A 26,724-nucleotide genomic window follows, 5' to 3' on the forward strand; every position below is an offset into this window, starting at 1 on the left:
GGCTAAAATTCTGTGATCTAGCTCACACTAACTCATCTTAGAAGGAACATTGCCCGTGACTACATTCATCAGATCAAGGCCTTAGCTCTAAACAAGAACAAAAGTACACACTACTCCAGTAGACTGCAATGGAAATGCCCTGATCTTAAGAGGAGAGAAGTCCTTGAGATACCTTGTGCCATATCTTCTGGTCCATCATATGACTTGTCTATGGCAGCTCTGAAGCTCTCGTTACAGCCTCTACCACGGACCATGTGAGGCCTGGGCCTGTAGAAAGGAAGCTCATTCTTCTTCACTTCTGCCACAGCAGTCTGCAGACTCTCAAGAGAGCTTGACTTCTTCAAACCAAGAGTGGGACCAACATCCTTGCCGGGAGATTCTGAAGGAAAGAAGAAGGAAATGTATACATTTCAGCTACTCAAGGGGGTGACAAAATTATAACATGCACATGGTATCATAAAAGAGTTCCACGTAGTATTCCCATAAAGTGTCAGATTCTGCAGTTGTACAACTGGAAGTCACCTCTTGCTCTCCACAGCTTACTAGAGGTGTTTTTTTTTTTTTTACTTCAGTAAATTATACTTGCAAGCCTCCAAGGTGCAAGCATACACTGCCATGAAGCCTGGAAATAAATGTAAGTCAAAAACAGTATTTCTGTTCTTAGTCTTCAAAGAATCTAAAACAGCAGGCCTAATCGAGGTTATTCCATCAGGATCCCAATCTAATTTCACAACTGACACGGGATAACTCTCTTGCTAGAGCCACAGAAATTCAAAATCTGTCTGCCAGACAAACCAAAACGTATCTATGGCTCTCTTTTATTGATGGCTCTTTTCCTTGAAGAACACATTTTAAAAAAATGTTCTTTCATGTACAGGAATGCATCTTGTAACACAAGGATTCTATTATGTTGCAAGCACACCATTGCCTTCTTGAAACCAGCAAAATGGACAAGTATATGAGGGCCCTGAAGAACCGTATTGGACCCGGCCCATTTCTGCTTATCCAAGACACTTTCTGGCTAGATTTTTCAAGTTTACTATCAGCCTTAAATAACCTGGGGGGGTCATCAATGTAATATAACTGTGGATATAACAGGGTACTTAAAGTTGAAAGGGGTCGCTAGGGTCGCTGAGTCCCCCCCCACCAACCATTGGTAGGGGGTGCGGATGGGTAGGGTTACCAGATTCAGGCTGGGAAACTCCTCAAGATTTGGGGAAGGAGCATGGCATGGTGCAGTACAAGGCCATAGAGTCCACCCTCCAAAGCCACCATTTTCTCCAGAGGAACTGATCTTTGTAGCCTAGAGATGAGCAGTAATCCCAAGGGATCCCCAGGTCTCACCTGAAGGCTGACATCCCTAGGGGTAGCGGAAGTCATTAGTGAAAGAACATGTTGATTAGAAGCAGGAAAAAGCTTTTAAACTTAAAAATCACTGTTATCACAGAGCTCATCCATTTCTCACACTGATAATTCAAAGAATTTTAGAACACTTCCTGGATTGTAAGGAAGTCAACTGATTTTTCCTTAATGTCTTTCATGCCCCAAGTGGAAATGATGTCACTCACCTCACAAATAAGGTTTTGGATACTCTAATCTCAAGCAGATTCTACATTAGAAGTCTAAATGTTCCTACTTGTCTGGGCTGCACCCATATACTGTTGGATATTGTGCTTTCATTAAGGTAAAGCTAACATTCGGATTAGCTTTTCCACACAGGAAAAAAAAGTGTGAATGACTGTTACAGTGCAACAATAGCACCACATATGTGGACGTAGCCCAGATTAGGATTTGAAAGCGCTTCCCATTTTATGTAATGTAATTGGAATGTTTACTGGTTTTTAAGGTTTTAACTGTTTTGAATGTTTAATTGTTTATATATTTAAAATTGTTTAATTTTTATGTTTGACCAATTTCTGGAAGCCGCCCTGAGCCACTTGTGGGAAGGGCGGGATACAAATAATGAATAAATAAAATAAATAAATGTGTGCTGGGAGCTGATTCAGGAGGAGTCACCAATGCAAGGAAGGTCAGGAAAAGAGGCTACTGGGGAAGGGCACGGTTAGAAGGCAAGGCCGAGCCCAAACTTGTGGAAGGCCAGGATGGCAGAAGCCCTGAACTGCCTGGGGAAGGTAGATCCAGGTGGGCAGTCGTGTTGGTCTGAAGCAGTAGAACAAAACAAGAGTCAAGCTGCACCTTTAAGATCAACTTTGTTGGTCTTAAAAGTGCAACTTGACTCTTGCTTTGCCTGGGGAAGGAACAGGGTTGAGAAACAGGCAGCAGGGGAAAGAGGCAAAGAAGGGTTTCCTTTCTTTTTATAGCATCCCAGGTGGACGGGGACTGAATACAGGCCAGGTGTGAGTAGAGCCATAAAAGGGAAAGCAAATATACCTTACCAGATAGGAAGGAAAGGACTGGGCTCCTGGAAAGACAGAGTGAGCCCAGTCCAAGGAAGACAAAAGTGTCAGGACCCCCTCTCCTTCCCAAACTGCTCCTCACTTCCTTTTGGTCTAGGGAAACCACAGAGGGCAGGGAGCCCACCCTGGGGACAGGGGAGACTCACAGGGTGCTTGTAGAATAGGTGCTGCTAGAAAAAATGTTAGAAGAGCAGATGACTTTACAAAAGAAAGCTTTGTTTTAAGGATGGATTACAAGGAATGAGTTGGTAAATGCCTGCAATGTCTCCAATAACTCATGCCAAGCTACGGCGGCTGAACAAGGTGCTATCAAAGTACTCAGCACGGGTTCCATGAATTAAGCATAAATATTTCTACAACATCCTGTTTAACACATTTCATTACCCTTTATGGACATGATTTTCAAATTTAAATGGGAGAAGGAAGGATTTCTTCTTTCTGTGCCAGAGCTGCCCAGAGAACTACATCAGGAACCAATTTCACAGGGATCTGTGAAAGTTACAGAGCTAGCTGTCTATTACTAAGTGTTGTCACCTTGTAAAATATACATGCAGGTGAAGAAGCAGATTTGATTTTATTTTTTTAAAAAAAGGCATGTGCTGTGCGAGTGAAACAAGGGAGCATGCAAAGCCAGAACTGTCTGATGGGTTTTAAATTTAGATGAATTTAAGAAAGCAAAACAAGATGATCTATCATGGTCTACAAGCAAACGGCACAATGATTTAAATATTACAAATGATCGCTGCTACCTTACAATGTGTGGTAACCTTAGAACTAGTAATACTAGTTTTTGAAAGGGCTTTTTTTGTAGAAAAAGACCAGCAGGAAATCCTTGGTATATTAGGCCACACCCCCTGACATCACCAGTGTTTCACACAGGGCTTTTTGTAGAAAATAGCCCAGCAGGAACTCATTTGCAAATTAGGCCACACCCCGTCACCAAGCCAGTTGGAAATGTGTTCCTGTGCATTCCTGCTCAAAAAAAGCCCTGGTTTTTGGTACTGAATGTAAGATATCAAGCAACACTAAGATGAGAGAGAAATGAAGACTGTCTAAAATAAATCTATACAATTAATGAAGCTGGGGGAGGGGGGGGGACAGGAGTAAGCATTGGCACCAAATGGGGAATTATAGGCGACACAGAAAGCAATTTACACTGCTGTTCCTCCCTGAGGACTTTGACATCTTGTGTGTGTAGGAGAGAGAGAGGACCCAGTTTAAAGGGAAACCTGGTTGCTAGGTCACAAAGTGCAAGCTTCCTTTGTTCCTTAATTGCCATTGTGGAGTCTACCATTATTGCCAGATTAGCAACTGCTGAAATGGATTTTGAGCGCTGCCTTGCGCTTGTGATATAAAGGCGCTTCAAATTATGCAAGGCGTATAAGCATCTGGTAGAGGTGCAGCAGTGCCCGTTTGAGGCAGGGAAGGAAGAAAGGCAAAGAGGAGCCTAATCACAGAAGAGGGAAAGATACAGGGAAAGCTTTTTTTCTAGATCGGAGCAGAGGGAGGAAAAAGGCAGCACAGCTTTTTGGGGAGAAAACAAGCTTTGATTGCTTTGATTGACAGGAAAAGCTTTGATTGACAGGAAAATCGCCACATGCCTCAAAAGACACAGTACCTCATTGCTCGTCTGAAGAAGTGTGCATGCACACGAAAGCTTATGTTCTGAATAAAACTAAGTTGGTCTTAGAGGTGCAATTGACTCCTATTTAGTTCTACTACTTCAGACCAACATGGCTGCCTATTTGGAGTTTTCTTCCAAGGCATCATTTGAGCCCTGAAACCTACTTTCAGCATCCATCCAGGCTCATTCCTGCAAGATGTGTGGATAATAAAGAGAATGCTTCTTAGAGTGTGCACAAAATCCCCCCCCCCCCCCTCTCAGTGCTATGCCACTCTTTGGACAAATGTAAAGCCACGCTAACAGAGCAATCAATCCTCCCCAGTGCTATTCATTTCTTAGGATTCTACTGAAACTCACACAACTGAGACAGCTACAGTGAAACGGCATGGGGCTAGTGATGCCTGTGAAGAGCACGAGGCAATTATACCTCACTAGAAAGAGGAAGGAGGGAGAGAAGAGGAATACACTGTCCTTCTCGCAGATCTCCTATAGCTTTCATCGAGCTCTTGCAAAAAGCCTCTGCCTTGTTGCCAGACTGTGCCACTTCAGACCGAAACTGAGAGCTTGGATGACGGAAAACCGGTCCCAGGGAGGGAGCTAGCCTAGAACTCTTCTTTTTAAAAAGGTAAAGGAGTCCCCTGTGCAAGCACCGATTCGTTAACGACCCATGGGGTGACATCACATAATAACATTTTCAAGGCAGACTTTTTACGGGGTAGTTTGCCACTGCCTTCCCCAGTCATCTACACTTTACCCCCAGCAAGGTGGGTACTCATTTTACTGACTTCAGAAAGATGGAAGGCTGAGTCAACCTTGAACGGGTGACCTGAACCTAGCTTCTGCTGGGATTGAACTCAGGTCGTGAGCAGAGCTTGGACTGAAGCACTGCAGCTTACCACTCTGTGCTATGGGGCACACTAGAACTCTTCTACTTGTTCCTTTTCTCTTTGGACTGCTGCTGTCGATGTTTCTCTGTGTTTACATTTAATAGAAGAACGTTCAGTCGTGTGAGCTGCCATCCTCAGCTAGAAGCAGCAGAATCCAGAAACAGATTTAATTCTGCCTATGCTGCTCATGAGAAGCAAGTCTTTCGGTGTGGATGGGAGTAGAAACTTCCCAGAGACCTGACAGTTTTTCAGTTTCACAGCTTTTCCAAGAAATTCCAGAACACAGAAAGATTCTGTATGTTGACCTGGATCCTGAGAACTGACATGTCAGGGTACATAATCATTCTTACACGCTGCAGTTATTACTATTTACATATCAACAGGCAATACTTACACTAAACGTGTTCACAGTATTGTATAACTTGTTGCTGTTGTTGTTGCTATCAAGTCATAGCTGCCTAGTGGGGCTTTCAAGGCAAGAGACTTTTTCAGAGGTGGTTTGCCATTGCCTGCCTCTGTGTAGCAACCCTGGCCTTCCTTGTTGGTCTCCCATCCAAATTCTGACCAGGGCCTAACCAGCTTAGCTTCCAAGATCTGATGAGATCACACAAATCTGGGCCATCCAGGTTATACTTGATAGTATGAACAAGTTGTGCGATATGCAAGACATATAAGAAGGATTCCAGCAGGCCTGGCGGATATGAAGGCATGATCTCACTCACCTACCATGCACAGTCTCCAAGTACTATGAAGGTCTCACAAACCAAGTCCCTTCTCTCTATGGAGATGATGTGTGAAGAGCTACTGAATCCATTTGTCTTTGCTTGTGAGGAGACTCTCTTCACAGTCAATCTCAGAAGTGATGTTCATTGGAAGGCTTAGTACTACAAAATAGGTTAAATTAAGACTAATGGACAGCAAATGAGAATTTTGTTTCCTGTATCAGTCAAGTTAGGTTGATAAACTTGTGAAACTAGAGAGCAAAGACATATGGCATAAACAATGACATAAAGATGGATGCCATATGTGTTCACAGAGACGCTTGGGAGGCTTAGTTTCCATTTAAAGTAAATGCCATTTTTGCCTTTGAAAATATAACTCAAGGATAATGTCACTCTTGGTGCAGTAATGTGGGCAGATGGCTGTGATCAGGTATCCCTAGGTTCTGTTATCAATTCTGTTTGACACTTCCTTGGATTTTAAATCTCACTCAAGGTTACAAATGGGATAGAACTATTTTTAAATACAATCACTGCCAACATGCAGAAGACCTACTGGATTGAAACAGTTGCTAACCATAAAATGTCCCATAAATATCTGGCCAACTAAAAGACTAAGTTTTTATAGCGTTTTTCTCTACTCAAAGGAGTCTCAAAGCAGCTTACAATTGTCTTCCCTTCCTTTTCCCACAACAAACAGCATGTGAGCTAGGTGGGGCTGAGAGAGCTCTGAGAGAACAGTGACTGGCCAAAGTGACTACCCTGCAGGCTTCATGGGAAGGAGGAGTGGGGAATCAAACCCAGTTCTCCAGATCAGAGTCTGCTGTTCTTAACTACTACACCAAGTTGGCTCTCCCCCTGCCCCAGCTACTGGGAATATCAGTTTTGCAAATATTGGCGAAGGACTGAGAAACTGAAAAGCACCACATATATGTTTACTACCATTTTTATTTGAAGTGCATTTGGGTTTCTGAGTGAGAACTTACATACCCAATGACAACATGGGAAATGAAATTACCGGTAAATTATTTAAATTTTTGCATAAATGTTTGTCCTTTTAAACAAGAGAGAGAGAAAAGAAAAAAATATATTATGTTGTTTATGTTGTGGGGAAACAGAGCATCGCAGTATAAAATTTAAAAATTCACTATACCATACCTAAAAGTAGTCCATAATTGGGCCTTAGAAAGCATTACTAACAACAAAGTTTAACAGGTTTATGCCCTAACCATATTTTATAGTACTGTCAAAATCTGGAGTGAAATGGCAAAGATTAACTACCCAGTATATTCCCTTGAAATGAAAATGAAGTTTCCCTGTCACCTCCTTGGTTCCGCCACTTAAAATGAGCTATTCATGATTATTCAAAAACGTTCTGAGGATTTTCTCTGTTAGATTAATAGTTGAATATTTCATTGCCCCTTTTTCTCAAACGATATAACATTCTGACTTTTTTTACTGGCAACACTAAAAAATCCCATCATAAACAACTTCCCAGTGAAAGGATATGCTGGAAAGGAGATAAAGAAAATGGGATACTTTGTATATTAAAAGGTGGGCACACACACAAACACGTGACAGACAGATGGTCACATACAGATCTCAGGGTTCAGTTAAGTGTAACTGGACCCACCGGGGGGGGGGAAGACGAGGAGAAGGAGGAGGAGAAGAAGACGACCACCACCATAGATTTATACCCTCCCTTTTCTCTGAATCAGAGGGCGTTTTCGCACTGACCTTACTCCGGAGCGACGTCCCTCTTCACCGCGCAGCGTCTGCGTGGATTTCGCACACGTTGCTCCGCAGAACCCAGAAGAGCCGCAAAGTCCCGCGGCTTTTGCGTCGCAAATGTAAACTGGTTTTTGGCGGTTTACATTTGCGACGCAAAAGCCGCGGGACTTTGTGGCTCTTCCGGGTTCTGCGGAGCAACGTGTGCGAAATCCGCGCAGACGCTGCGCGGTGAAGAGGGACATCGCTCCGGAATAAGGTCAGTGCGAAAACACCCAGAGTCTCAGAGCAGCTTATTCCAGCAGTTGCAAGTGGAGGATTGGGGAATCAAACATGGTTCTCCCAGATAAGAGCCCACACACTTAGCCACTACATCAAACAGGGATCAAACAGAAACTTATTAAGGGATGGTTCAAGCCAACAACAACAACAAACAGAAGAGGGTTAGATCATATCCAAGGTGCCATGGTTCCAACTGAAATGGGATCTTCCAAACTAACTAAAGGAGGGAGGAGAGTCCATTTGGGAGCCCTCATACATGGAAGTCCCACAGTACTGTCTGCTTTGACTCTCCACTGGTGAAGTAATGTGGGATAGGTATATGTATGAATGGAAAATGGGCACAGAATGTATATCAAAAACACCATGCACGCATCCATGGGTCTTAACTTTTATTTAAACAAAAACACTTAGCAAATTCATTTACAGATGCACTTCTTCAGCTTTTGAAAAGCCACACTACAGAACTCCATGTAGCAACATAAATTCTCTGAACTGATGATTACTTGGCATTTGCAACTGTGTTCAAGAGTCAGAAAATATATTACGGTCATCACAGGAACTGGCATCTCCCTGCTGAGTTCTACACACTCTCACAGCATTTAGCAGCTTTCGTCTTGGAAGTCGTGGATATGATGTAATGAGTACTTCTGCCAGGAAAATTCACTTACTGAGGGCCAACACTCACGTGTTGAGTTTTACCAAATGTTACAGTGTAGGGGAAAGTTGGCTCTCAGATACCAGTCCCAGGGGCAATCAGAGTGTTTAGCCCAGTTTAGGCTGTCAAGGACTTACCTGACACACTAGCAATTTTTCCTAAAAATGCCTCCATATCTGTATCCTTTACTTCCATGTTGCTAAATAGGCCTCAATATTACAGACATCCTGGAGTGTGAAGTCAAATGGGCCTTAGAAAGCATTACTAACAACAAAGCGAGCGAAGATGACAGTATCCCAGCTGAGCTATTCAAAGTCCTAAAAGATGATGCTATTAAAGTGATGCACACATTATGTCAACAAATTTGGAAAACACAATAGTGGCCACAGGATTGGAAAAGATCAGTTTATATGCCAATCCCAAAGAAGGGTAATGCCAAGGAATGTTCAAACTATCGCACCATTGCACTCATTTCACATGCCAGCAAGGCCATGTTAAAGATCCTACAAGCTAGGCTTCAGCAGTATGTCGATCGGGAACTACCAGAAGTTCAAGCTGGGTTTCAGAGAGGTAGAGGAACTAGAGATCAAATTGCCAACATTTAATGGATTATGGAGAAAGCACAGAAGTATCAGAAAAACGTCTATTTCTGTTTCATTGACTATGCTAAGGGCTTTGATTGTGTGGATAACAACAAACTGTGGCAAGTCCTTAAAGAGGTGGAAGTACCAGACCACCTCACATGCCTCCTGAGAAACCTGTATAAGGGTCAAGAAGCAACTGTCAGAACAGGATATGGAACTGGATTGGTTTAGAATAGGAAAAGGAGTTTCACAAGGTTGTATATTGTCACCCTGCTTACTTAATTTACATGCAGAGTACATCATGCGGAATGCTGGGCTGGATGAAGCACAAACCAGAATTAAGATTGCCGGAAAAACATCAACAACCTCAGATATGCAGATGACACCACTCCAATGGCAGAAAATGAGGAGGACCTAAAGAACCTCTTGTTGAGGGTGAAAGAGGAGAGCACAAAAGTAGGTTTGAAACTCAACATCAAAAAAACTAAGATCATGGCATCCAGCCCCATCACACCTTGGCAAATAGAAGGGGAAGACATGGAATCAGTGATAGACTTCACATTTCTGGGATCCAAGATCACTGCAGATGGTGACTGTAGCCATGAAATTAAAAGACGTTTGCTCCTTGGGAGGACAGCTATGGCGAACCTGGGCAATATAAATAAAAAGTAGAGACATCACCCTGCCAACAAAAGTCTGTATAGTGAAAGCGATGGTATTCCCAGTAGTAATGTATGGCTGTGAGAGTTGGACCATAAGGAAGGCTGAGCGCAGAAGAATAAATGCTTTTTGAGCTGTGGTGTTGGAGAAGAATCTTGAGAGTCCCTTGGACTGCAGGAAGAGCCAGTCAGTCATTCCTAAGGGAAATCAACCCAGACTGTTCCCTGGAAGGTCAAATGCTGAAGCTGAAGCTCAAATACTTTGGCCACCAAATGAGAAGGAAGCACTCACTGGAGAAGATCCTGATGTAGGAAAGACAGAAGGCAAAAGAAGGGGATGGCAAAAGATGAGATGGCTGGACAGCATTACTGATGTAACAAACACGAATTTGAGCAGACTTCAGAGGATGGTAAAGACAGGAGGACCTGGCGTGACTTTGTCGTTGGGGTAGCAAAGAGTCAGACTCAACTGTGCGACTGAACAACAACAAAATTACAGCTCCAGTGCAGAGCAAAGTTGTTATGGAGCCAGGGGAAGTGGCTTAGCTAAGAAACACTGGTTCTACCATTTTATACCTAAAAACTATATCCAGCATAAAATCCACTGCGAATTACCGTGTTACAGAAGTTCTTAAAAGTGCCTTGAGCTCAAAGGCACAGAAGGTTTGCAATCTCTTTGTGTCCATGTTTGGTGTAGTGGTTAAGTGTACTGTAGAAAGCCAGTTTGGTGTAGTGATTAAGTACATGGACTCTTATCTGGGAGAACCAGGTTTGATCCCCCACTCCTCCACTGGCAGTTGTTGAAATGGCCTTGGGTCAGCCATAGCTCTCACAGAGTTGTCTTGAAGGAGCAGATTCTGTGAGAGCTCTCTCAGACCCACCTTCCTCACCAGGTGTCTGTTGGCGGGGGGGGGGGGGAGGTAAAGGAGATTGTGAGCCTTTCTAAGACTCTGAGATTCAGAGGGGAGGGCAGGGTATAAATTCAGTATCATCATTATTATCATCATAATCTTCGTTCGCGAAGTCAAGCCGAGAGAGAGAGAGATCGAGATCATCATCTTCTTCTTCGGAATCTATGCTGGAAGGGAAAAACAAAATGGCAAACTATCCATTGGATCACAGAAAAATCAGCTGCCATCGCAACAGTAGAGTTTGTTGCCTGGGAAGAGGAGGTCCAGGAAGAGAAAGTCTATATAAACATAAAATTTTGCTCAGGGGATTTGTAAAGTATTTGTTCCTTTTGCTGTGTGAGGGAGCCACAAGCCCATGGGCAAGTCCCCAAATAGCATGACCCCCGAGGTATGGGATGGTGCAATTTCACAAGGACTTCTAAAAAATGCCTAATGTTTATAAACTGGACACTAAGGTGAGCCTTAAATTACTATGCCCACATAGGTTTACCAAGTTTGTTATGCATCACTTACTACCAAGCCTAACATGGCCCTATAGCCCCGTGCTCAGCATGCTGCTTGACAAGGTCCCCAAGATTCTCTGATCAGGAGCTTGCCTGAAATGAAAGCAAGGTTTATGCCAAAGTTCTCATAATGCCCTTGCAGTACCTTAAGGCAAAAGGACACTCTGCTAATTCAGAAAGTACCTTAGTGTTTATCAGGGCTTTTTTTGGAGCAGGAACTCCTTTGCATATTAGGCCACACACCCTTGATGTAGCCAATCCTCCAAAAGCTTACAGGACTCTTAGTAAAGGGCCTATTGTAAGCTCCAGGAAGATTGGCTACATCAGGGGGTGTGGCCTAATATGCAAAGGAGTTCCTGGTGTTGATCACACATCCCACCTAAGCATATTTATTTATTTTACTTATTTAACCCATTTATTTGTTTTATTTATTTATTTATCAATTTATTTAATCCATTATTTAATTAATCCATTTCTACTCCTCCCTTCTCCCCAATGAGGACCTAATGCAGCTTAATATTATTCACCTATCCTTCATTTTATCCTCACATCCAACAACCCTGTGAGTTAAGTTAGGCTGTAAGAGTGTGACCGGCCCAAGGTCCACTGAGTTCCCATAGCATAAGTGGGGATTCAAACTTAGGTCTACCAGACACCTGTCAAACACTCTTAACCACTACCTCACACTGGGTCTCTTCTGAAAACAGAGAGAATTTCATGTCCAACCCACACAGATTGCCCTATGAAGGACATTTAAAAATAATAATAAAAGAACTATCTTATGTACAATGTACACTATTAATGGGTAGTTCATCTTAATCAGTACCCAAAATCTAGTGAGCACACAGAGGTCTATTTCTAAATAAATCCCCTGGATTTTCTTGAAGCTTGGTGTTGGTAAAATATTTCATCAAAATGAAGCAGCAGATGGAACCTGACACACTGTCAGAGGTAAGTGGAAGCCTTTTCGTTATAAGGCTCTAAATAAATTTTATTATAATCTCTTCCAGTCTTTGGAAACTCTTGAAGGAGAAGGCCATAAACATGCAGTAGATTCAACAGGCGCTCCCCGATGGATTAATATGACGAAGACCTTAATGTACATATGAACAGTTTCTGTAACAAGTCTTAGGAATAATTAGGCCTGATTTATCTGTCATTGCACCTGCATGCTTCAAAATGGTGGTGGCACACTCTCCTCCAGTAACATATGATTGGGCCCTAGGAGGATATCAGGCACAGACAGTTATGATTGCCTCCATTCCTAGAAGAAAAAAAGATCCAGGTACTATCATCCCAATCCCGGTGCATGATTTCAAATATATGTAAGAAGCCTACACTCTTTGACTAAATGATGCTGTCATTAAAAGGAGAAGAAGCAGTAACAATAATAGATAAAACCAGGGGTGGAATTCTAGCAGGAGCTCCTTTACATATTAGGCCACACCCCCTGATGTAGCCAATCCTCCAAGAGCAAAGAAGAAGATGACTGCAGATTTATACCCCACCCTTCTCTCTGTATCAGAGACTCAGAGCAGCTTACAATCTCCTATATCTTCTCCCCCTACAACAGACACCCTGTGAGCTGGGTGGGGCTGAGAGGACTCTCACAGCAGCTGCCCTTTCAAGGACAACCTCTGCCAGAGCTATGGCTGATCCAAGGCCATTCCAGCAGGTGCAAGTGGAGGAGTAGGGAATCAAGCCCGGTTCTCTCAGATAAGAGTCCGCACACTTAACCGCTGCACCAAACTGGCTCTTACAAGGCTCTTTTTTGTAAACTCTTGGAAGACTGGCTACATCAGGGGTGTGTGGCCTAATATGCAAAGCAGCACCTGCTAGAATTCCACCCCTTGATAAAATTATGTCCTTGCGAGATTCACAGCTCTCTGCAACCCCCCCCCCCCCAAAAAAACTAGTGATCAATGTATAGCCTCAGTTTTTTCTCCTACGCCAGTTAATTGCTGACAAAACTCCCAGCTAGTACTGTTGCGGGGTCAGAAACAAAAGGTTTAAGGACAGCAGATCTTTACAGCATAGGATTCATATTATAGTAGATATAGACTGGCTACAGATTTGTTGATGGAACAAGCACTCTCTAATTCATCCAAAGATTTTAAATTGAAAAAAATTTAGCATTGCAGTGCATCCCGTAAAAGGGGGGGGGGGATCCTCTTGAAAAGCAGGGATATTTTTAGATTTCAATGAATAATGTATGATGCAGAATATAATACTGGAGGCCATATGCGGAACCACTCTTGATCTCGATCTCTCTCAAGCACACAATATAGATATTACACTGGAAAATTCAAAAGAATCAATACCGCCAATACAAGCCACAAACTGAAAAAGGAAAGGTGGAAGAGTTGCTAAGGAAACCTTGAAGGAAAAAGTAACTAACAGTACAGTCCCGAACAGACTTGAATGTTTGGGTGTAAGATCGCAGCTGACTTATAGTGACCTCAACAAGGAGATTTCAATGCAAGTGAGAAGCAAAGGGGGTTTGCCACTGCCTTCCTCTGCAGAGTCTTCTTTGGAGGTCTTCCTTCCATGTACTGATCCTGCCTAGCTTCTGGGATCTGACCTATACCCTCTAAATCAGGGGTTCCAAACTCATTTGTTATGGGGGCCAGATCTGACATAAATGAGACCTTGTTGGGCTGGGCCATCTGTGTCATAAAATGTACTGCCAGGTAGCAGAGACGTAAACTTTACAAAGGGCACAAACACAAGTACATTTTTAAAACTTAAAATAAAACATGCTTAAAACATCAGCACTTGTTGGTTTTACAGGTGCTTTCTTTGTATCTCTCCCATGCAATCCAGGGAACTGGGCAAAGGAAGCTCTGGCTCTTTTCTTCCTTCCCCAGGGAACCAGGAGAGGAAGGAGCCTCAGACAACAGAAGGAAGAGAGGTTTGGCTCAGTAGCTTTGCTGTGTGATTGAGAGAGCCTAGCAAACAAGCTATTCCTCCTCCCTTCCTCTCCAAGGGAGGAGTCTCAGCCAATGGAGAAAATACAGGCTTTGCTGTGCGATTGAGCAAGCCTGGCAAAGTAAGCTGTGACACAGAAGGAAGCGAGAGGGAGAAGGAAGATTTTAAATTGAAAAATTGACAGCCAGTTGCTCGGAGGCCTGATAGGAGCCCTCCAGGGGCCTGATTCGGCCCCCGGGCTGCATGTTTGACACTCCCGCTCTAAATCCAATGAAGTCAACGCTCTCAGAGGAGTGTAGCTCTGTTTGGGATGGCACATTGCATTTTTCCCATGGAACCTTAGTTGTTTCCACATAGTCAGAGAACTTAAACCTACAGAGAATTCTCATACTCGTTCACAAAGTTGCTGATGTTTTTAGCTGCAAATATACCTTTGAACAGAGTTAACCTAGCATTCTGAACATTTATACAGATGTGATTGTTGCAAAACAAGTGTGCACCCGCTATGAATATCCAGCACCATTGCTGCTTTTAGAACTAGACTGAAAGTATACCCTTGCCTGCTGGCTGCAATTAACAGCTAATTTGCTTTCTGCATTGTCATTCTAGAACAGAAGACAGGTTTCAATCATAGAAACAGGGAAGAAATGCCACTTTGGGCAATCCGTTAACAGCCTGGTGCTGCAGATTCTGCTTCCACCCATCCCGGCAGCCATTCCCATGTCACTCCTGAACCTATCAATACAGATCTAGTTTATTAACTCAGTCTCGCACTTTTTGACATACACGATTTACACTCTAAGATTGCTTGAAATTTGTTTGGAGATAACTGCCCTAATTGGAAATATGTCAAGCTTGTGGAAGGCACAGGAACAGAATCAAAACAAACCAATATTAAGAAATCAAGTCGAAAGTAAAGCTAGGACAGCTCATTCAAAATGATTCTTTGACAAGCTTCCATTTAATTTCAACAACATAAAATTTCACATTTATTCCTTTCCATTGTACAACAGAAGAAGAGCAGTAAGCGTTGAGATATATATACACACACACAATCACAATCTTCCAGTGCCAGGGAAATATATTGAAACCAGGCATAATATTAGTTCAATTTCTATCCCGCCCTTCCTGCCAAAAGAGCCTCAGAGCAGGTTACTGCATAAGGGCTGATACCACCATAAGGGTTGATACAACCAACAAACTGGAATTACATCAGTGAAAACCAACAGTACAAAAAGTTAAGATGGCATCATATTGTCCTGCATCTGCTTCAGAGTCTTATTATTAAATCAAGTCTGATCAGTGGGATTTCAAATAATCAGAGCCAGACACAAGCATTTTGCTGGTGATTTATGCTAATGGTTTAAACAGGCAGCTTGAGCAGGAGGGTCCGATCATATTAGATGTCTGCTGCCTCAGTTAAAAGCCTGACAGAACAGCTCCATTGTACAGGCTCTGCGGAACTGTAACAGGTCTCACAGGACCCTGATCTATGGAAAGCTGATTCCACCAAGTCGGGGCCAGAACTGAAAAGGCCCTGGCTCTAGCTGAGGCTACACAGACGTCTTTTGGGCCAGGGATTACCATTTGATAAGAAAAAAAACAGCCAGATCAAGCCCAGCACATTAAAAAAGAAAAGAAAAGAAAAAGGGCCTGCTGGTGCCACACCACCAGCTAACGCATTTATTGGTGCTTTCTTCAGTTTTAGGGATAAGACCCAAAGGGTCTTGAACAGGGGAGATAATGTTCCCCTCATGTGGAATCAAGTCACTCTGTCTAGAATTAAACCCTGGACTATGTGTTCTTGGGGGAAAAAATTCTGGCATGAAATGGAGGTTCGAAGATGAACTGTAATCTGAAACCAACTGCTCAACAGAACTGGATCACCACAATTGTTTGTTGCCTCTTGCAAACCATCGGTTCGGCATCCTTGAGATTTTTAAAAAAATCTTCCAGTGGGATTTTGCTTCCTCAAAGTATGATCCCAGCCAATGAGAAATCATGCTATAAATATGACATGTCACATCAAAGGGTGGGCTCAGAGCTGACCCTGTGTTAACGCCCAATGGAAGGAGGAAATATATTTAATCTTAAGTAGGAGCAATGCTGCTTCTGTCATATTGGTCTTGCTCTGGGTGGGGCAGGACTATGCTTGCATGCGCATCAGGGGAAGAAGGGGAAAGTACAGCTCTTATTGTTGCTGTTACCCAGGGTTCTTTTTCTAGCAGGAGCTCATCTGCATATTAGACCATCTCCCCACTGATGGAGCCAATCCTCCAGGAGCTTACAGTAGGCCCTGTAATCAGAGCCCTCTAAGCTCTTGGAGGATTGGCTATATCAGGGGGCATGGCCTAATAGGCAAAGGAGCTCCTGCTAGAAAAAGAGCCCTGCTGTAACCACTGCCAAAAGGTACCTGCTGTACACTCATACAACATGGACACGTCTTGTTTTGCAGCTCCACCTTCCGTAGTCTACCACTGATAAGGTAAATGCTCCTCCTCTCAGCCTCTTCTCAGCCTTTCCCCCAATGGTTCAAAGTGAGTGTTCCAGGACTGCAAAACTGAAAAGTCTGCTAGATCAGCCCTAAGAGGATTGGTAAGTGGGTTCCTGCCTCCCCAGCCACAAGAAGCGGTCAGCAGAATTTTGGAGCAGGATTCATTTTATTTATTAGCACTAAGCACAACACTTCTACCAAACAATGAAGATTCTTTTACTCTTTTCCCTTCTGATACACACAAGCTTTTTTCAGGTATGATCTCTGCAGAGATACTAACAATTATCCGGGACACAGACATTTCAATATTCACTGTGATGTTTAACTTGCACTCTTCAACTGAACAGCTATCAGAGGCACTCCTGGCATCACAGCTAGGGTTGCCAAGTCCAATTAAAGAAAAATCTGGGGACTTTGGGGGCGGAGCCAGGAGACTTTGGGGGTGGAGCCAGAAAACATTGGGGGTGGGGCCAGGAACAAGGATGTGACAAGCATAATTGAACTCCAAGGGAGTTCTGGCCATCACATTTAAAGGGACAGCACGCCTTTTTAAATGCCTTTCTTCCATAGGAAATAATTAAGGATAGGGGCACCATCTTTTGGGGCTCATAGAATTGGACCCTCTGGTCCAATCGTTTTGAAACTTGGGGGGTATTTTGGGGAGAGGCACTAGCTGCTATACTAAAAATCTGGTGCCTCTACCTCAAAAAATAGCCCCCCCAGAGCCCCCAATACCCATGGATCAATTCCCTATTATTCTCTATGAGAATCGTTCTCCATAGGGAATAATAGAGTGCCTAGTAGACATTTCCCTCCCCCACACACACTTTCTAAAGGGGGGGAGGGCCTCCATACCAGGGAATCCCCCCTCCCTGCCCCCTCCCTCTCTCTCTCTCTCGCACACACAAATACTTACCGTACTTGGTCTTCTTCCAGCAGAATTTGCTCGCTGTGAAAACGAAAGCAAGGCTGCACAGGAAAAGAAAGGGAGGGGCCGTTCCTGTTTCCTGTGCAGCCTTAAAGGGACACATTTTAAAAACGGATCCCAAGCTGTAAAACAACATGATGCCTACAGGTATGTTCTCTCTCCCCCCGCCCCCAGATTTTTTAAGAGCGGGGGAGGAGGCTGAAAATTGGGGGGTCCCCCGCCAGGGTGGGAGGGTTGGGAAGCCTAATCACAGCATTAAGCAAGACTGGTTCAAGATGGATAGCAGTGTTAGTCTGTCTGTAGCAAGAGTCCAGTAGCACCTGAAGACTAACACAATTTGAGGCAGGGTATGAGCTTTTGTAAGTCACTGCCCACTTCTTCAGAACCCTAGTTCAAAGAGGTCTATGAAAGGCTTGATAAAAGCAAAAAAAATATGCTAAATCTCTTATACTCAAAAACTAGAAATAGCAATTATCTTTCAGTTGGTCTTTTGCCTTAAGCAAAAGAGTAGAAACTGGAAACAGAAATAAAAGGTCTGATAAGTTATGCCCAATAGGGAAAAAAAAGTTGCAAGAGGAAGAATTCAAAGACTCGATTCCAACAGCACATTTTACAAGCTGCTTTCCTCAGACCCCCATAAAGAGACATCAAGAAGTTAAAATAATGAAGGAACTATCCACAGATGTACCAGACCTCATGGCCTGACCTTGTCCGATCTTGGAAGCTAAGCAGGGTTGGCCCTGGTCATTATTTGGAAGACAGGCCTCCAAAGAATAGTAGGGTCGTGATACGGAGGCAGGCAATGACACACCACCTCTGAAGGTCTCTTGCCTTGAAAACTCAACAGGGTCGCCAGAAGCAAATGGCAACTTGACACCACTTACCACCACTACCAGAACAAATCTATATAGATACACAGAGCTGTATCTGTGAAGAGAATGGGAATGGTTCAAGGCTTGCTTTATAGCAGGAGCTCCTTTGCATATTAGGCCACACACCCTGGATGCAGCCAATCCTCCAAGAGATTACAGGCTCTTCTTACAGGGCCTACTGTAAGCTCCAGGAGGATTGGCTACATCAGGGGTGTGTGGCGTAATATGCAAAGGAGCTCCTGCTACAAAGTGAGTCCCGGGTTTAATACTGACAAACTAAAGGCACTCCCTTCTGTTACTTAAGTGACACCAGCCAGGCCAGTTTGCACATCCCATTGTTTCAGGAAGCAGCTTGGATCAAGGCCTCGAGGGTACAGAGGAAGGCCTTCATCCCGCTCTCCAACCTCAATCCATAACGTTGACAGCCATTTGCTAGTGTTTACTTACACAAGCCAAATGATCTTTAATCTCTGGACAGTAAGCAAGTCTCTGGAAGTTGACCAAAGACTTTTGGCAAAGGATGTCCTTAAACAACAGGTGGTGGGACCTTCACTGTATTGATACGCTGTCATCCCAATTCGCTGAGCGTGTATAATGAAGGAACAGAACAGCCCAACTCCATCGGCGGAATATGAGAAAGGGGGAGCCCCCAAGAGCTGCAAAAAGCAACCCTGTTTATTATGAGTCAATATGTTTGGAGTTATGAACTTTTTAATCAGAGGCAATGGAATATATTCCTCAGAATGTACTGCACAGAACAGCTATGGAAGAACTAACTAGCTTTGTTCCCCCACCCCAAATGCTGCTTTACAAATTATTTAAGCATAGAAAGGACTGGACCTAATGGCTCCTGTCTGCTGTGGAGGAATCTTTTAATGGAGGAAGAATTTCAAATGAAGGTTCTTTCCTCCAATGAAACATTGCTCATTAAGTAAAATAGAACTATTGGATCCAACCCACAATGTACGGCAGTTTGAAAAAATATATATATTCAGCTGTACCCACAAATATTCTAACGCAAAATGCATTGAGCCGTAAGTAAACATTATTGAATTCCATGCTTCTTAAAGGCTCTCACCTTTTATTCCCCATATATGTAGACCCTCCATTGGCTTTTTTACTGAGCTCAACAATGTATCGGCTGTCACCTATAAAACCAAAAACTGGCTGAGTAATAGGAAGCAGAGAGTGAGTATAAATGGGCAGTCTTTGCAGGAGGACGGTAAGCAGTGGGGTGCCGCAGGGCTCGGTACTGTGTCCCATGCTCTTTAACTTGTTCATAAATTATTTAGAGTTGGGAGTGAGCAGTGAAGTGGCCAAGTTTGCGGATGACACTAAATTGTTCAGGGTGGTGAGAACCAGAGAGGATTGTGAGGAACTCCAAAGGGATCTGTTGAGGCTGGGTGAGTGGGCGTCAACGTGGCAGATGCGGTTCAGTGTGGCCAAGTGCAAAGTAATGCACATTGGGGCCAAGAATCCCAGCTACAAATACAAGTTGATGGGGTGTGAACTGGCAGAGACTGACCAAGAGAGAGATCTTGGGGTCGTGGTAGATAACTCACTGAAAATGTCAAGACAGTGTGTGTTTGCAATAAAAAAGGCCAACGCCATGCTGGGAATTATTAGGAAGGGAATTGAAAACAAATCTGCCAGTATCATAATGCCCCTGTATAAATCGATGGTGCGGTCTCATTTGGAGTACTGTGCGCAGTTCTGGTCGCCGCACCTCAAAAAGGATATTATAGCATTGGAGAAAGTCCAGAAAAGGGCAACTAGAATGATTAAAGGGCTGGAACACTTTCCCTATGAAGAAAGGTTGAAACGCTTGGGACTCTTTAGCTTGGAGAAACGTCGACTGCGGGGTGACATGATAGAGGTTTACAAGATAACGCATGGTATGGAGAAAGTAGAGAAAGAAGTACTTTTCTCCCTTTCTCACAATACAAGAACTCGTGGGCATTCAGTGAAATTGCTGAGCAGCCAGGTTAAAACGGATAAAAGGAAGTACTTCTTCACCCAAAGGGTGATTAACATGTGGAATTCACTGCCACAGGAGGTGGTGGCGGCCACAAGCATAGCCACTTTCAAGAGGGGTTTAGATAAAAATATGGAGCAGAGCTATTAGCCAGTGTATGTGTATATATGAAAATTTTTGCCACTGTGTGACACAGAGTGTTGGACTGGATGGGCCATTGGCCTGATCCAACATGGCTTCTCTTATGTTCTTAACCCTTCAAGGCCTTGGCTGTCTTATTTATGGGACTGCCTCTCTCCCTATGTTTCACCACGAGAAGTCCACTCATGTCAGCAGGGGGTTTCTGCAGGTGCCAATCTACAAATGGGCAAAATTTGTTTTAAAAAAAATGCTTTCTCCACTTCTTTCTCCACTCTACATGCTTTCTCCACTGTGGCTCCCGCCAGTAATTTAACTATAAACCATGGTTTCATGTGATTCCAGAGAGTCCAGGAAGAGTTCAACTAATTTCCATTTGTTGTCATTTTTGTGTCACGTTTGTATAAACAGCTTACCCAATATCTGATCAATAAGCAGAACTATTATCATAATATTTAGGAACTGAAAGCACAGGGCAAAGACCATATAAGAATGGTTGTGTACTCCAAATCTCCACATGAATCCCAACCAAAGGTTCTATGCATATTGTAGCGCAGGGGAAATCTACCGGAAAGTTTGGAATGAAAACCCTTAGGGGAAAGAATGACCAGTCACAATTCATGGGCAGCTCCATAGCAGGAATAAGTAGAAGGATTCAAGAACAGACCCCCAAATCTATACTTCCTAGTCCTGTAATTTTACAGTGAAAAGTGGCAACTCTTTAGCAAAACAGGATCCTTTGGTGGTGGGGAGGGGGAGATGGATTAAGTTTATACCAGGAAACACCAGATGAGAAACAAGAACAGCAGTTTTGGCCAGTGTTGAAGTATTTTACTCAAACACCTGCACATACAATAAAATTCCACTGACTGCAGTATGACTTGAATGTGCTTTTCTGAAGGCCTACAGGAAGGCTTACATATAATTTATGGTGTTATCAATTTTTAAAAGAAACCATATCTTACAGTATTTAAAAACTGAAGCATTCAATTAAAAATTAAATTGTGCAGTGCATAATTTCCATCCCCTCCCACCTTGCAAGTCATTTACTTGTACATGGAAACCTGTTCTCCTTAGAATAGTTATTTAACATACAAATTGACAAAGTTTAAATATGTTCTACTGTTTTAATAGAAAATTGAACCTAAACATTTCATTTTTTTAAAGCAATGTGGCTGAGGGTTATAGACTGCTTCAGACATTATTTAGAAAACTTACTTGGAAGAATTATCACAATTTGAAAAATTAATGCAAGAAAAAATAAGATGAGGTTAAGAAAGAATTAAATTTTGTTGTTTAGAAGAGCACTTGTTTGTATTAAAAAGACACATTTCACTCTCCTGCCAATCACATGAAATTTCTAAGACTACCAGAAAAACCAGATGTAGCAAAACAAACCAAGGAGAAATTGTGGATTTTGTATGCCTGCCAGCTAAGTCTGATCAGTGAATCCCACACACTTGAGATTTTATGATTTTGCTTTATTGGGGCTCCCCCCACAACTGCCCAACAGCCACTCTAATTTAAGAAGCTCTAAATATTGTTGCCATGGGCGACACATGAACATGGAACATGGCAAAACTCCACTAATAAAAAGGCTTTCAAGGCATTTTAGCCTTTGCTCATAAGTAAAGTTAAAATTTATGGCTTTTAAAATACTGGATCAGGGAGAGGTCGGATTATATGGCTGCCAGTAATAAAAGAAATCAATAAGGCAACGCATCTGAAGAAGCTAACAAACTAAATAAACACTCCATCCAAATCCACTTGGACCTGAATTAAGAGAACATAAAGCGCTGTGTATTTGTCTTGCCCTTTCTCATACAGAGAGTTTGCGGGGCCCAAGTTCCCACTGTTTGACATACCAGGTGAGACTCTTATATTTGACAACCAAGGAGCAATTAAGCTCCATGTCAAGTTCACCTAATAACTGTATCAGAAATCCACCTGTACATTAACATGTCCCAAATGCATCCAAGACTGGGAAAGTCACCAAACTTACTGGGGTGGGGTGGGGTGGGGTGGGGAGAGTCCCAGTGATTATAACACTGGCTTAGCATAGAGAGGTCAGTTTTACAGAATGTAGTGGTATGGGAAAATATGTTTAGATTAGCCAAGGGATGTCAAACAGGTGGCCCATGGAACAGATCTGGACCCTGCACAGCTTGGATCCATCCCACAAGCTGTCATGAATTCACCAATTCAATTTGTATCCTGCTTTTTCTCCAAGGAGCCAGTTCAGTGTAGTGCTTAAGTGCGCACTCTTATCTGGGAGAACCAGGTTTGATTCCCCACTCCTCCACTTGCAGCTGCTGGAATGGCCTTGGGTCGGCCATAGTTCTAGCAGAGCTGTCCTCGAAAGAGCAGCTTCTGTGAGAACTCTCTCAGTCCCACCCACCTCACAGGGTATCTGTTGTGGAGGAGGAAGATAAAGGAGATTGTGAGCCACTCTGAGACTCTGACATTCAAAGTGCTGGGCGGGATATACATCCAATATCATCATCTTTTCTTCTTCTTCTTCTCTTATCCTTGAGGTTGAAACAGCCCCAAAGTCAACTGGCAGCTTAATAGCTGGGCAATGATTTGTGCCCAGGCCTCCCCAGGTCAAGAGCAGTATCGGACCACTCCACTAGTGGTTCTCAAACTTCTTGAAGTGGAACCTACTCATAAACTTAGTCTACTTTCTGCTGACCCCTTGCCATGTAACTCCATACCATTAAATGAAAGAATCTCCCATCAGTTAACACAAGAGTTTTTTTTTTTTAAATAATAAATATACAAGTGGGAACTCACAAAGTTCTGCAAGAGGCATCTTATTTCCCCTTCCCCGACTATTTCTGGTTTTCCTTTTTTGAAAGCCCCATACCACCATCTCCCCTTTTGTTGTTTCCTTCTCTCCCTCTAGGGTTGTCAACCTCCAGGTAGCATCTGGAGGACTCGTAGAATCATAATGGATCTCTCAACTACAAAGATCAGTTCCTCTTAGGGTTGCCAGCTCCAGGATGGAAAATTCCTACAGATTCAGGGGTAGAACCCTGGACCTCAGCAGGGTATAATATCATAGAGTTCACTCTCCAATGCAGCCATTTTCTCCAGGGAACTGACCTCTGTCATCTAGACAGTAGCTGCGATTCCAGGTGATCTCCAACTCCCACATGGAGATTGGCATTCTACAACAAAATACAAGAATTTCTCAACCTGGAACTGGCAAACTTAGGGTCTGGCCCCAGTGAGACCTCCCCTCAAAGACCAAAATAGGCCTGCAAAGGATCCTGTTCCTCTAACCCTTCCTGGAATACTGGGGTTGCCTAGCAACAACCACTGAGGGAATCTGCTCCTTAAAGCTATAGGTGCACCTTTTAACATGTTAGGTTTTTTAAAAAATCTCCAGTGCATACTTCTTCTTTTTTTTAGTTTCCTCATTTTTCTGCAACCCTGAGGCCCTTTTCTGGTTTGCAGAACAATTTGTGTTGCCCACTCACAGCTCCAGTCACCGGATTTCAGCATCTTAAGATTTGGCCAGCTTCGCTAACAATATATAGACAGACATTACTGTCCAAGAGGTTTATTTCATGGTTGTTTTACACATTATGCTGATGAAAACCCAAAGCGGTCATTGAACCTTTTCCTCTCAGCTAACCTCATTCCACTTCCTTCCTCCTGGCTTCCTGTCTCATTTGTAAGACACCCACTTTTGGGTCCCAGGCTCACAGTTTGAGAACCTTTGCATTTTGCTGTACTGCTTCTCACACGAAGGGAGGGAGGGACTGGGTCCAAGAATTGCCAGGCCTGACCCTGCCCTCTCTCTATTCCAGCTCCATGATGAAGACTAGGAAGTGACAGTCTTCTTGCTTCTCTTCCACAACCCCCAGCTCCTGTTGTTCTTAGTGTTACAAAAACTGGCAACTCAGCAATATCCCTTTCTAGTCTGTTCCTGAACTTCTGCAAGTAGTTTGAAGAGAGGCCTCTTCTGAGGATACAATGGATGGTTCGCTCTATACTTTCTAAGATCCATGAGCCTCAGTGACCACTCTCTGCATAGAGGCCCTCAAAGATGGGGACTCTATTACTTCTTCCCTGTCCTTTCCACAAAAGAACACAAGAAAACTTCCAGGAAAATGGAAATGTCTCTTGTTAATTGCCTACAAGATACCTCCTGGATATGTCTTTGGCAGCGTCTCAAGGACAGAATTGTCTTGGATGGATTTGCTGCTCAGAAATTCTCTCTCCTTCTTCTGACCACAGCAGTCTCAGGACAACAGTTACTTGCCAGGAAGTTCTCAACTAGGAAGGACGGCTGCATCCTCTCCAACTCTTAATTTCAATTCTACGGTGATGGAATACTTCAAAACACATTTACAATTTTAAATCTACTCATGTTTAATAAGCACTGCTTGATATTTCCCCCTTATCTGTTATTGCAATATTTAGGATTGATAAATATTCATATCGACGGATTCTGCTTCATCTCGGGGAGCTAAAATAAGATGTTTAGATAGGATCAATAATATTATTGCTGTCTCATAACATGCTGAATCATTTCCTTTTCTATAAAAGTAAGTGCATATGCAGAACAGGAAAAGAACTGGAAGAAAAGGCAAGACTAATATAAAAGAAAAAATAGAAAACAATATAAGATTGACTCAGAGAAGGAAAATGCTTAGGTTAGAAGCAGATTCACTCGGCCACAGAGAATGTTCCTACGTATTTTTTTTACAAGGCTACTGAGAACCACAGTGGGCCCTGAGGCAGAGATTTCCTCTGGGTCCCCTATACACACCAGGCACAGCTAACCAAATCATTGAATGAAAGCCAGCGATATGGGCCCCAAAAAATTCAGTCTCCAGGTTGTCTCTTCTTAGTGGTCCAGTTCTGCAGGATGCTGTTTTACACACGTCTTGTCCGATGAGGATCAGTGTCCCCGTATTTACTAGAACAGAGCTTCCTATATTTACTGGATCAGACTCTTAGTAGAGACGGGCAGCTTGGGGCAGCAGCCTCCCTTCTCAGAAGAAAGCTGGTTTAGAGGAAAGCGCCCTGGGGGCAATCAAACAGCGCATGGTCTGCTGCCAAAACAGGGATGGGGTGTGCGTGCCCTAGAGGGATCAGATTGCTCAAGTGCATGAGCGATGCTTTCTTGGCACCCCCCAGCCATTCAGATGGCCAGGAAAGGCGCCCCGGAAGTGCTTCAGCGATTTGCTATCACTTACTACCTGGTAGCTTTCTGAAGTGGCAGAGTGACGGCAGAGGACAAGGTAAGGGCACAAGCAAGGTGGGATCCAGTCGTGTGTGTTTGAATGCACCATTTAAATCCGGACGTGGGCCATTCCCACGTCAACCCAAACTGGCCACCTGCATTCAGCCTCACATTCTATGACAATTCATGAGTAAGGACTGGCAACCTCCTGGTGGGGTTCAGGGATCTGCTGGAATTATAACTGATCTCCAGACTACAGAAATCAGTTCTCCTGGAGAAAACTGGTGCTTTGGACTCTAGCGATTTCATAGCGAGGCTTATGGATGCCCCTCCCCAAGGTCAGTCCCCAAATCTCCATGAATTTCCTAACCCAGTTTACAGCCTTATTCCTGGGTTTTCCAGAGGCAATGGGTATGGAAACTTGTGTCCTTTTCTCCCAGCATGACTAGGCCAGACCTATATGCTAATACAGGCGTAGCCAAACTCGCTTAACGTAAGAGCCACATAGAACAAGCAGCAGATGACGGAGAGCCGCAAGATGTGAACGTCACATATTTGATAGCCAGGAGGGAGAGGGAGGCAAATAGATGGGAGAGGGAGAAGTGGAAAGGAAACAACTGTAACTTCAATTGCATTCTCCAAGCTACCTGGCTGGCTTGACTTGGGCAACTTATTTAAAGAGAGAAATGGCTTCTCCAAGCTGACCAATGGGGCAGTGAGAGTTGCACAATATGTGTGAAAGAGTCACATGTCACTCCTGAGCTGCAGTTTGGCCAACTCTGTACTAACATAAGCAGTTACATCTAGTTCATATATTCGTGGATTTAAATTCACACCCCGGTTCAGTACAAGATAGCTGATTCACAATAAGTAACTGCAGATCCACCTCAGTTCTGCATTGTAAAATGGGAGTATTAATTGCCTGTCTATGGTCTAGGGAAAAATAGGTTGCTTACCTGTAACTGATGATCTTCGAGTGGTCATCTGCGCAGTCACACACATGTGTTTTCCACCTGGAAACGAACCCAACCTCAGAGAATTTAAAGCTAGCCTCAGGCGTTTTATTGTGGCGCACATTCCCTCTCAAACTGGGGAGCAGGCATCCACTGCGCATGCCTGGAACATGCACTCCACCCACCCAGTTTCTTCTAGCCGCTGTATAGAGAAAATTTTAATTTAAATTTAGAAAGGAGAGTAAACCAGCAGCGGGGAAGGCTGGGTGG

At 43.4% G+C, this 26,724-nt stretch overlaps 1 protein-coding gene across 1 annotated transcript in view; it reads right to left on the reverse strand.

The window, feature by feature from the left end:
* Positions 1–26,724, reverse strand: part of PARD3B (par-3 family cell polarity regulator beta) — a 769,788-nt gene that overhangs the window by 317,777 nt on the left and 425,287 nt on the right. The window contains exon 17 of the mRNA XM_060256951.1: positions 173–379. Within this exon, the coding sequence (XP_060112934.1) occupies positions 173–379 (207 nt within the window). The remainder of the gene's footprint in view (positions 1–172; positions 380–26,724) is intronic.

The sequence above is a fragment of the Heteronotia binoei genome, chromosome 16 (assembly GCF_032191835.1).
Source record: "Heteronotia binoei isolate CCM8104 ecotype False Entrance Well chromosome 16, APGP_CSIRO_Hbin_v1, whole genome shotgun sequence".
Taxonomy (NCBI): Eukaryota; Metazoa; Chordata; class Lepidosauria; order Squamata; family Gekkonidae; genus Heteronotia; species Heteronotia binoei.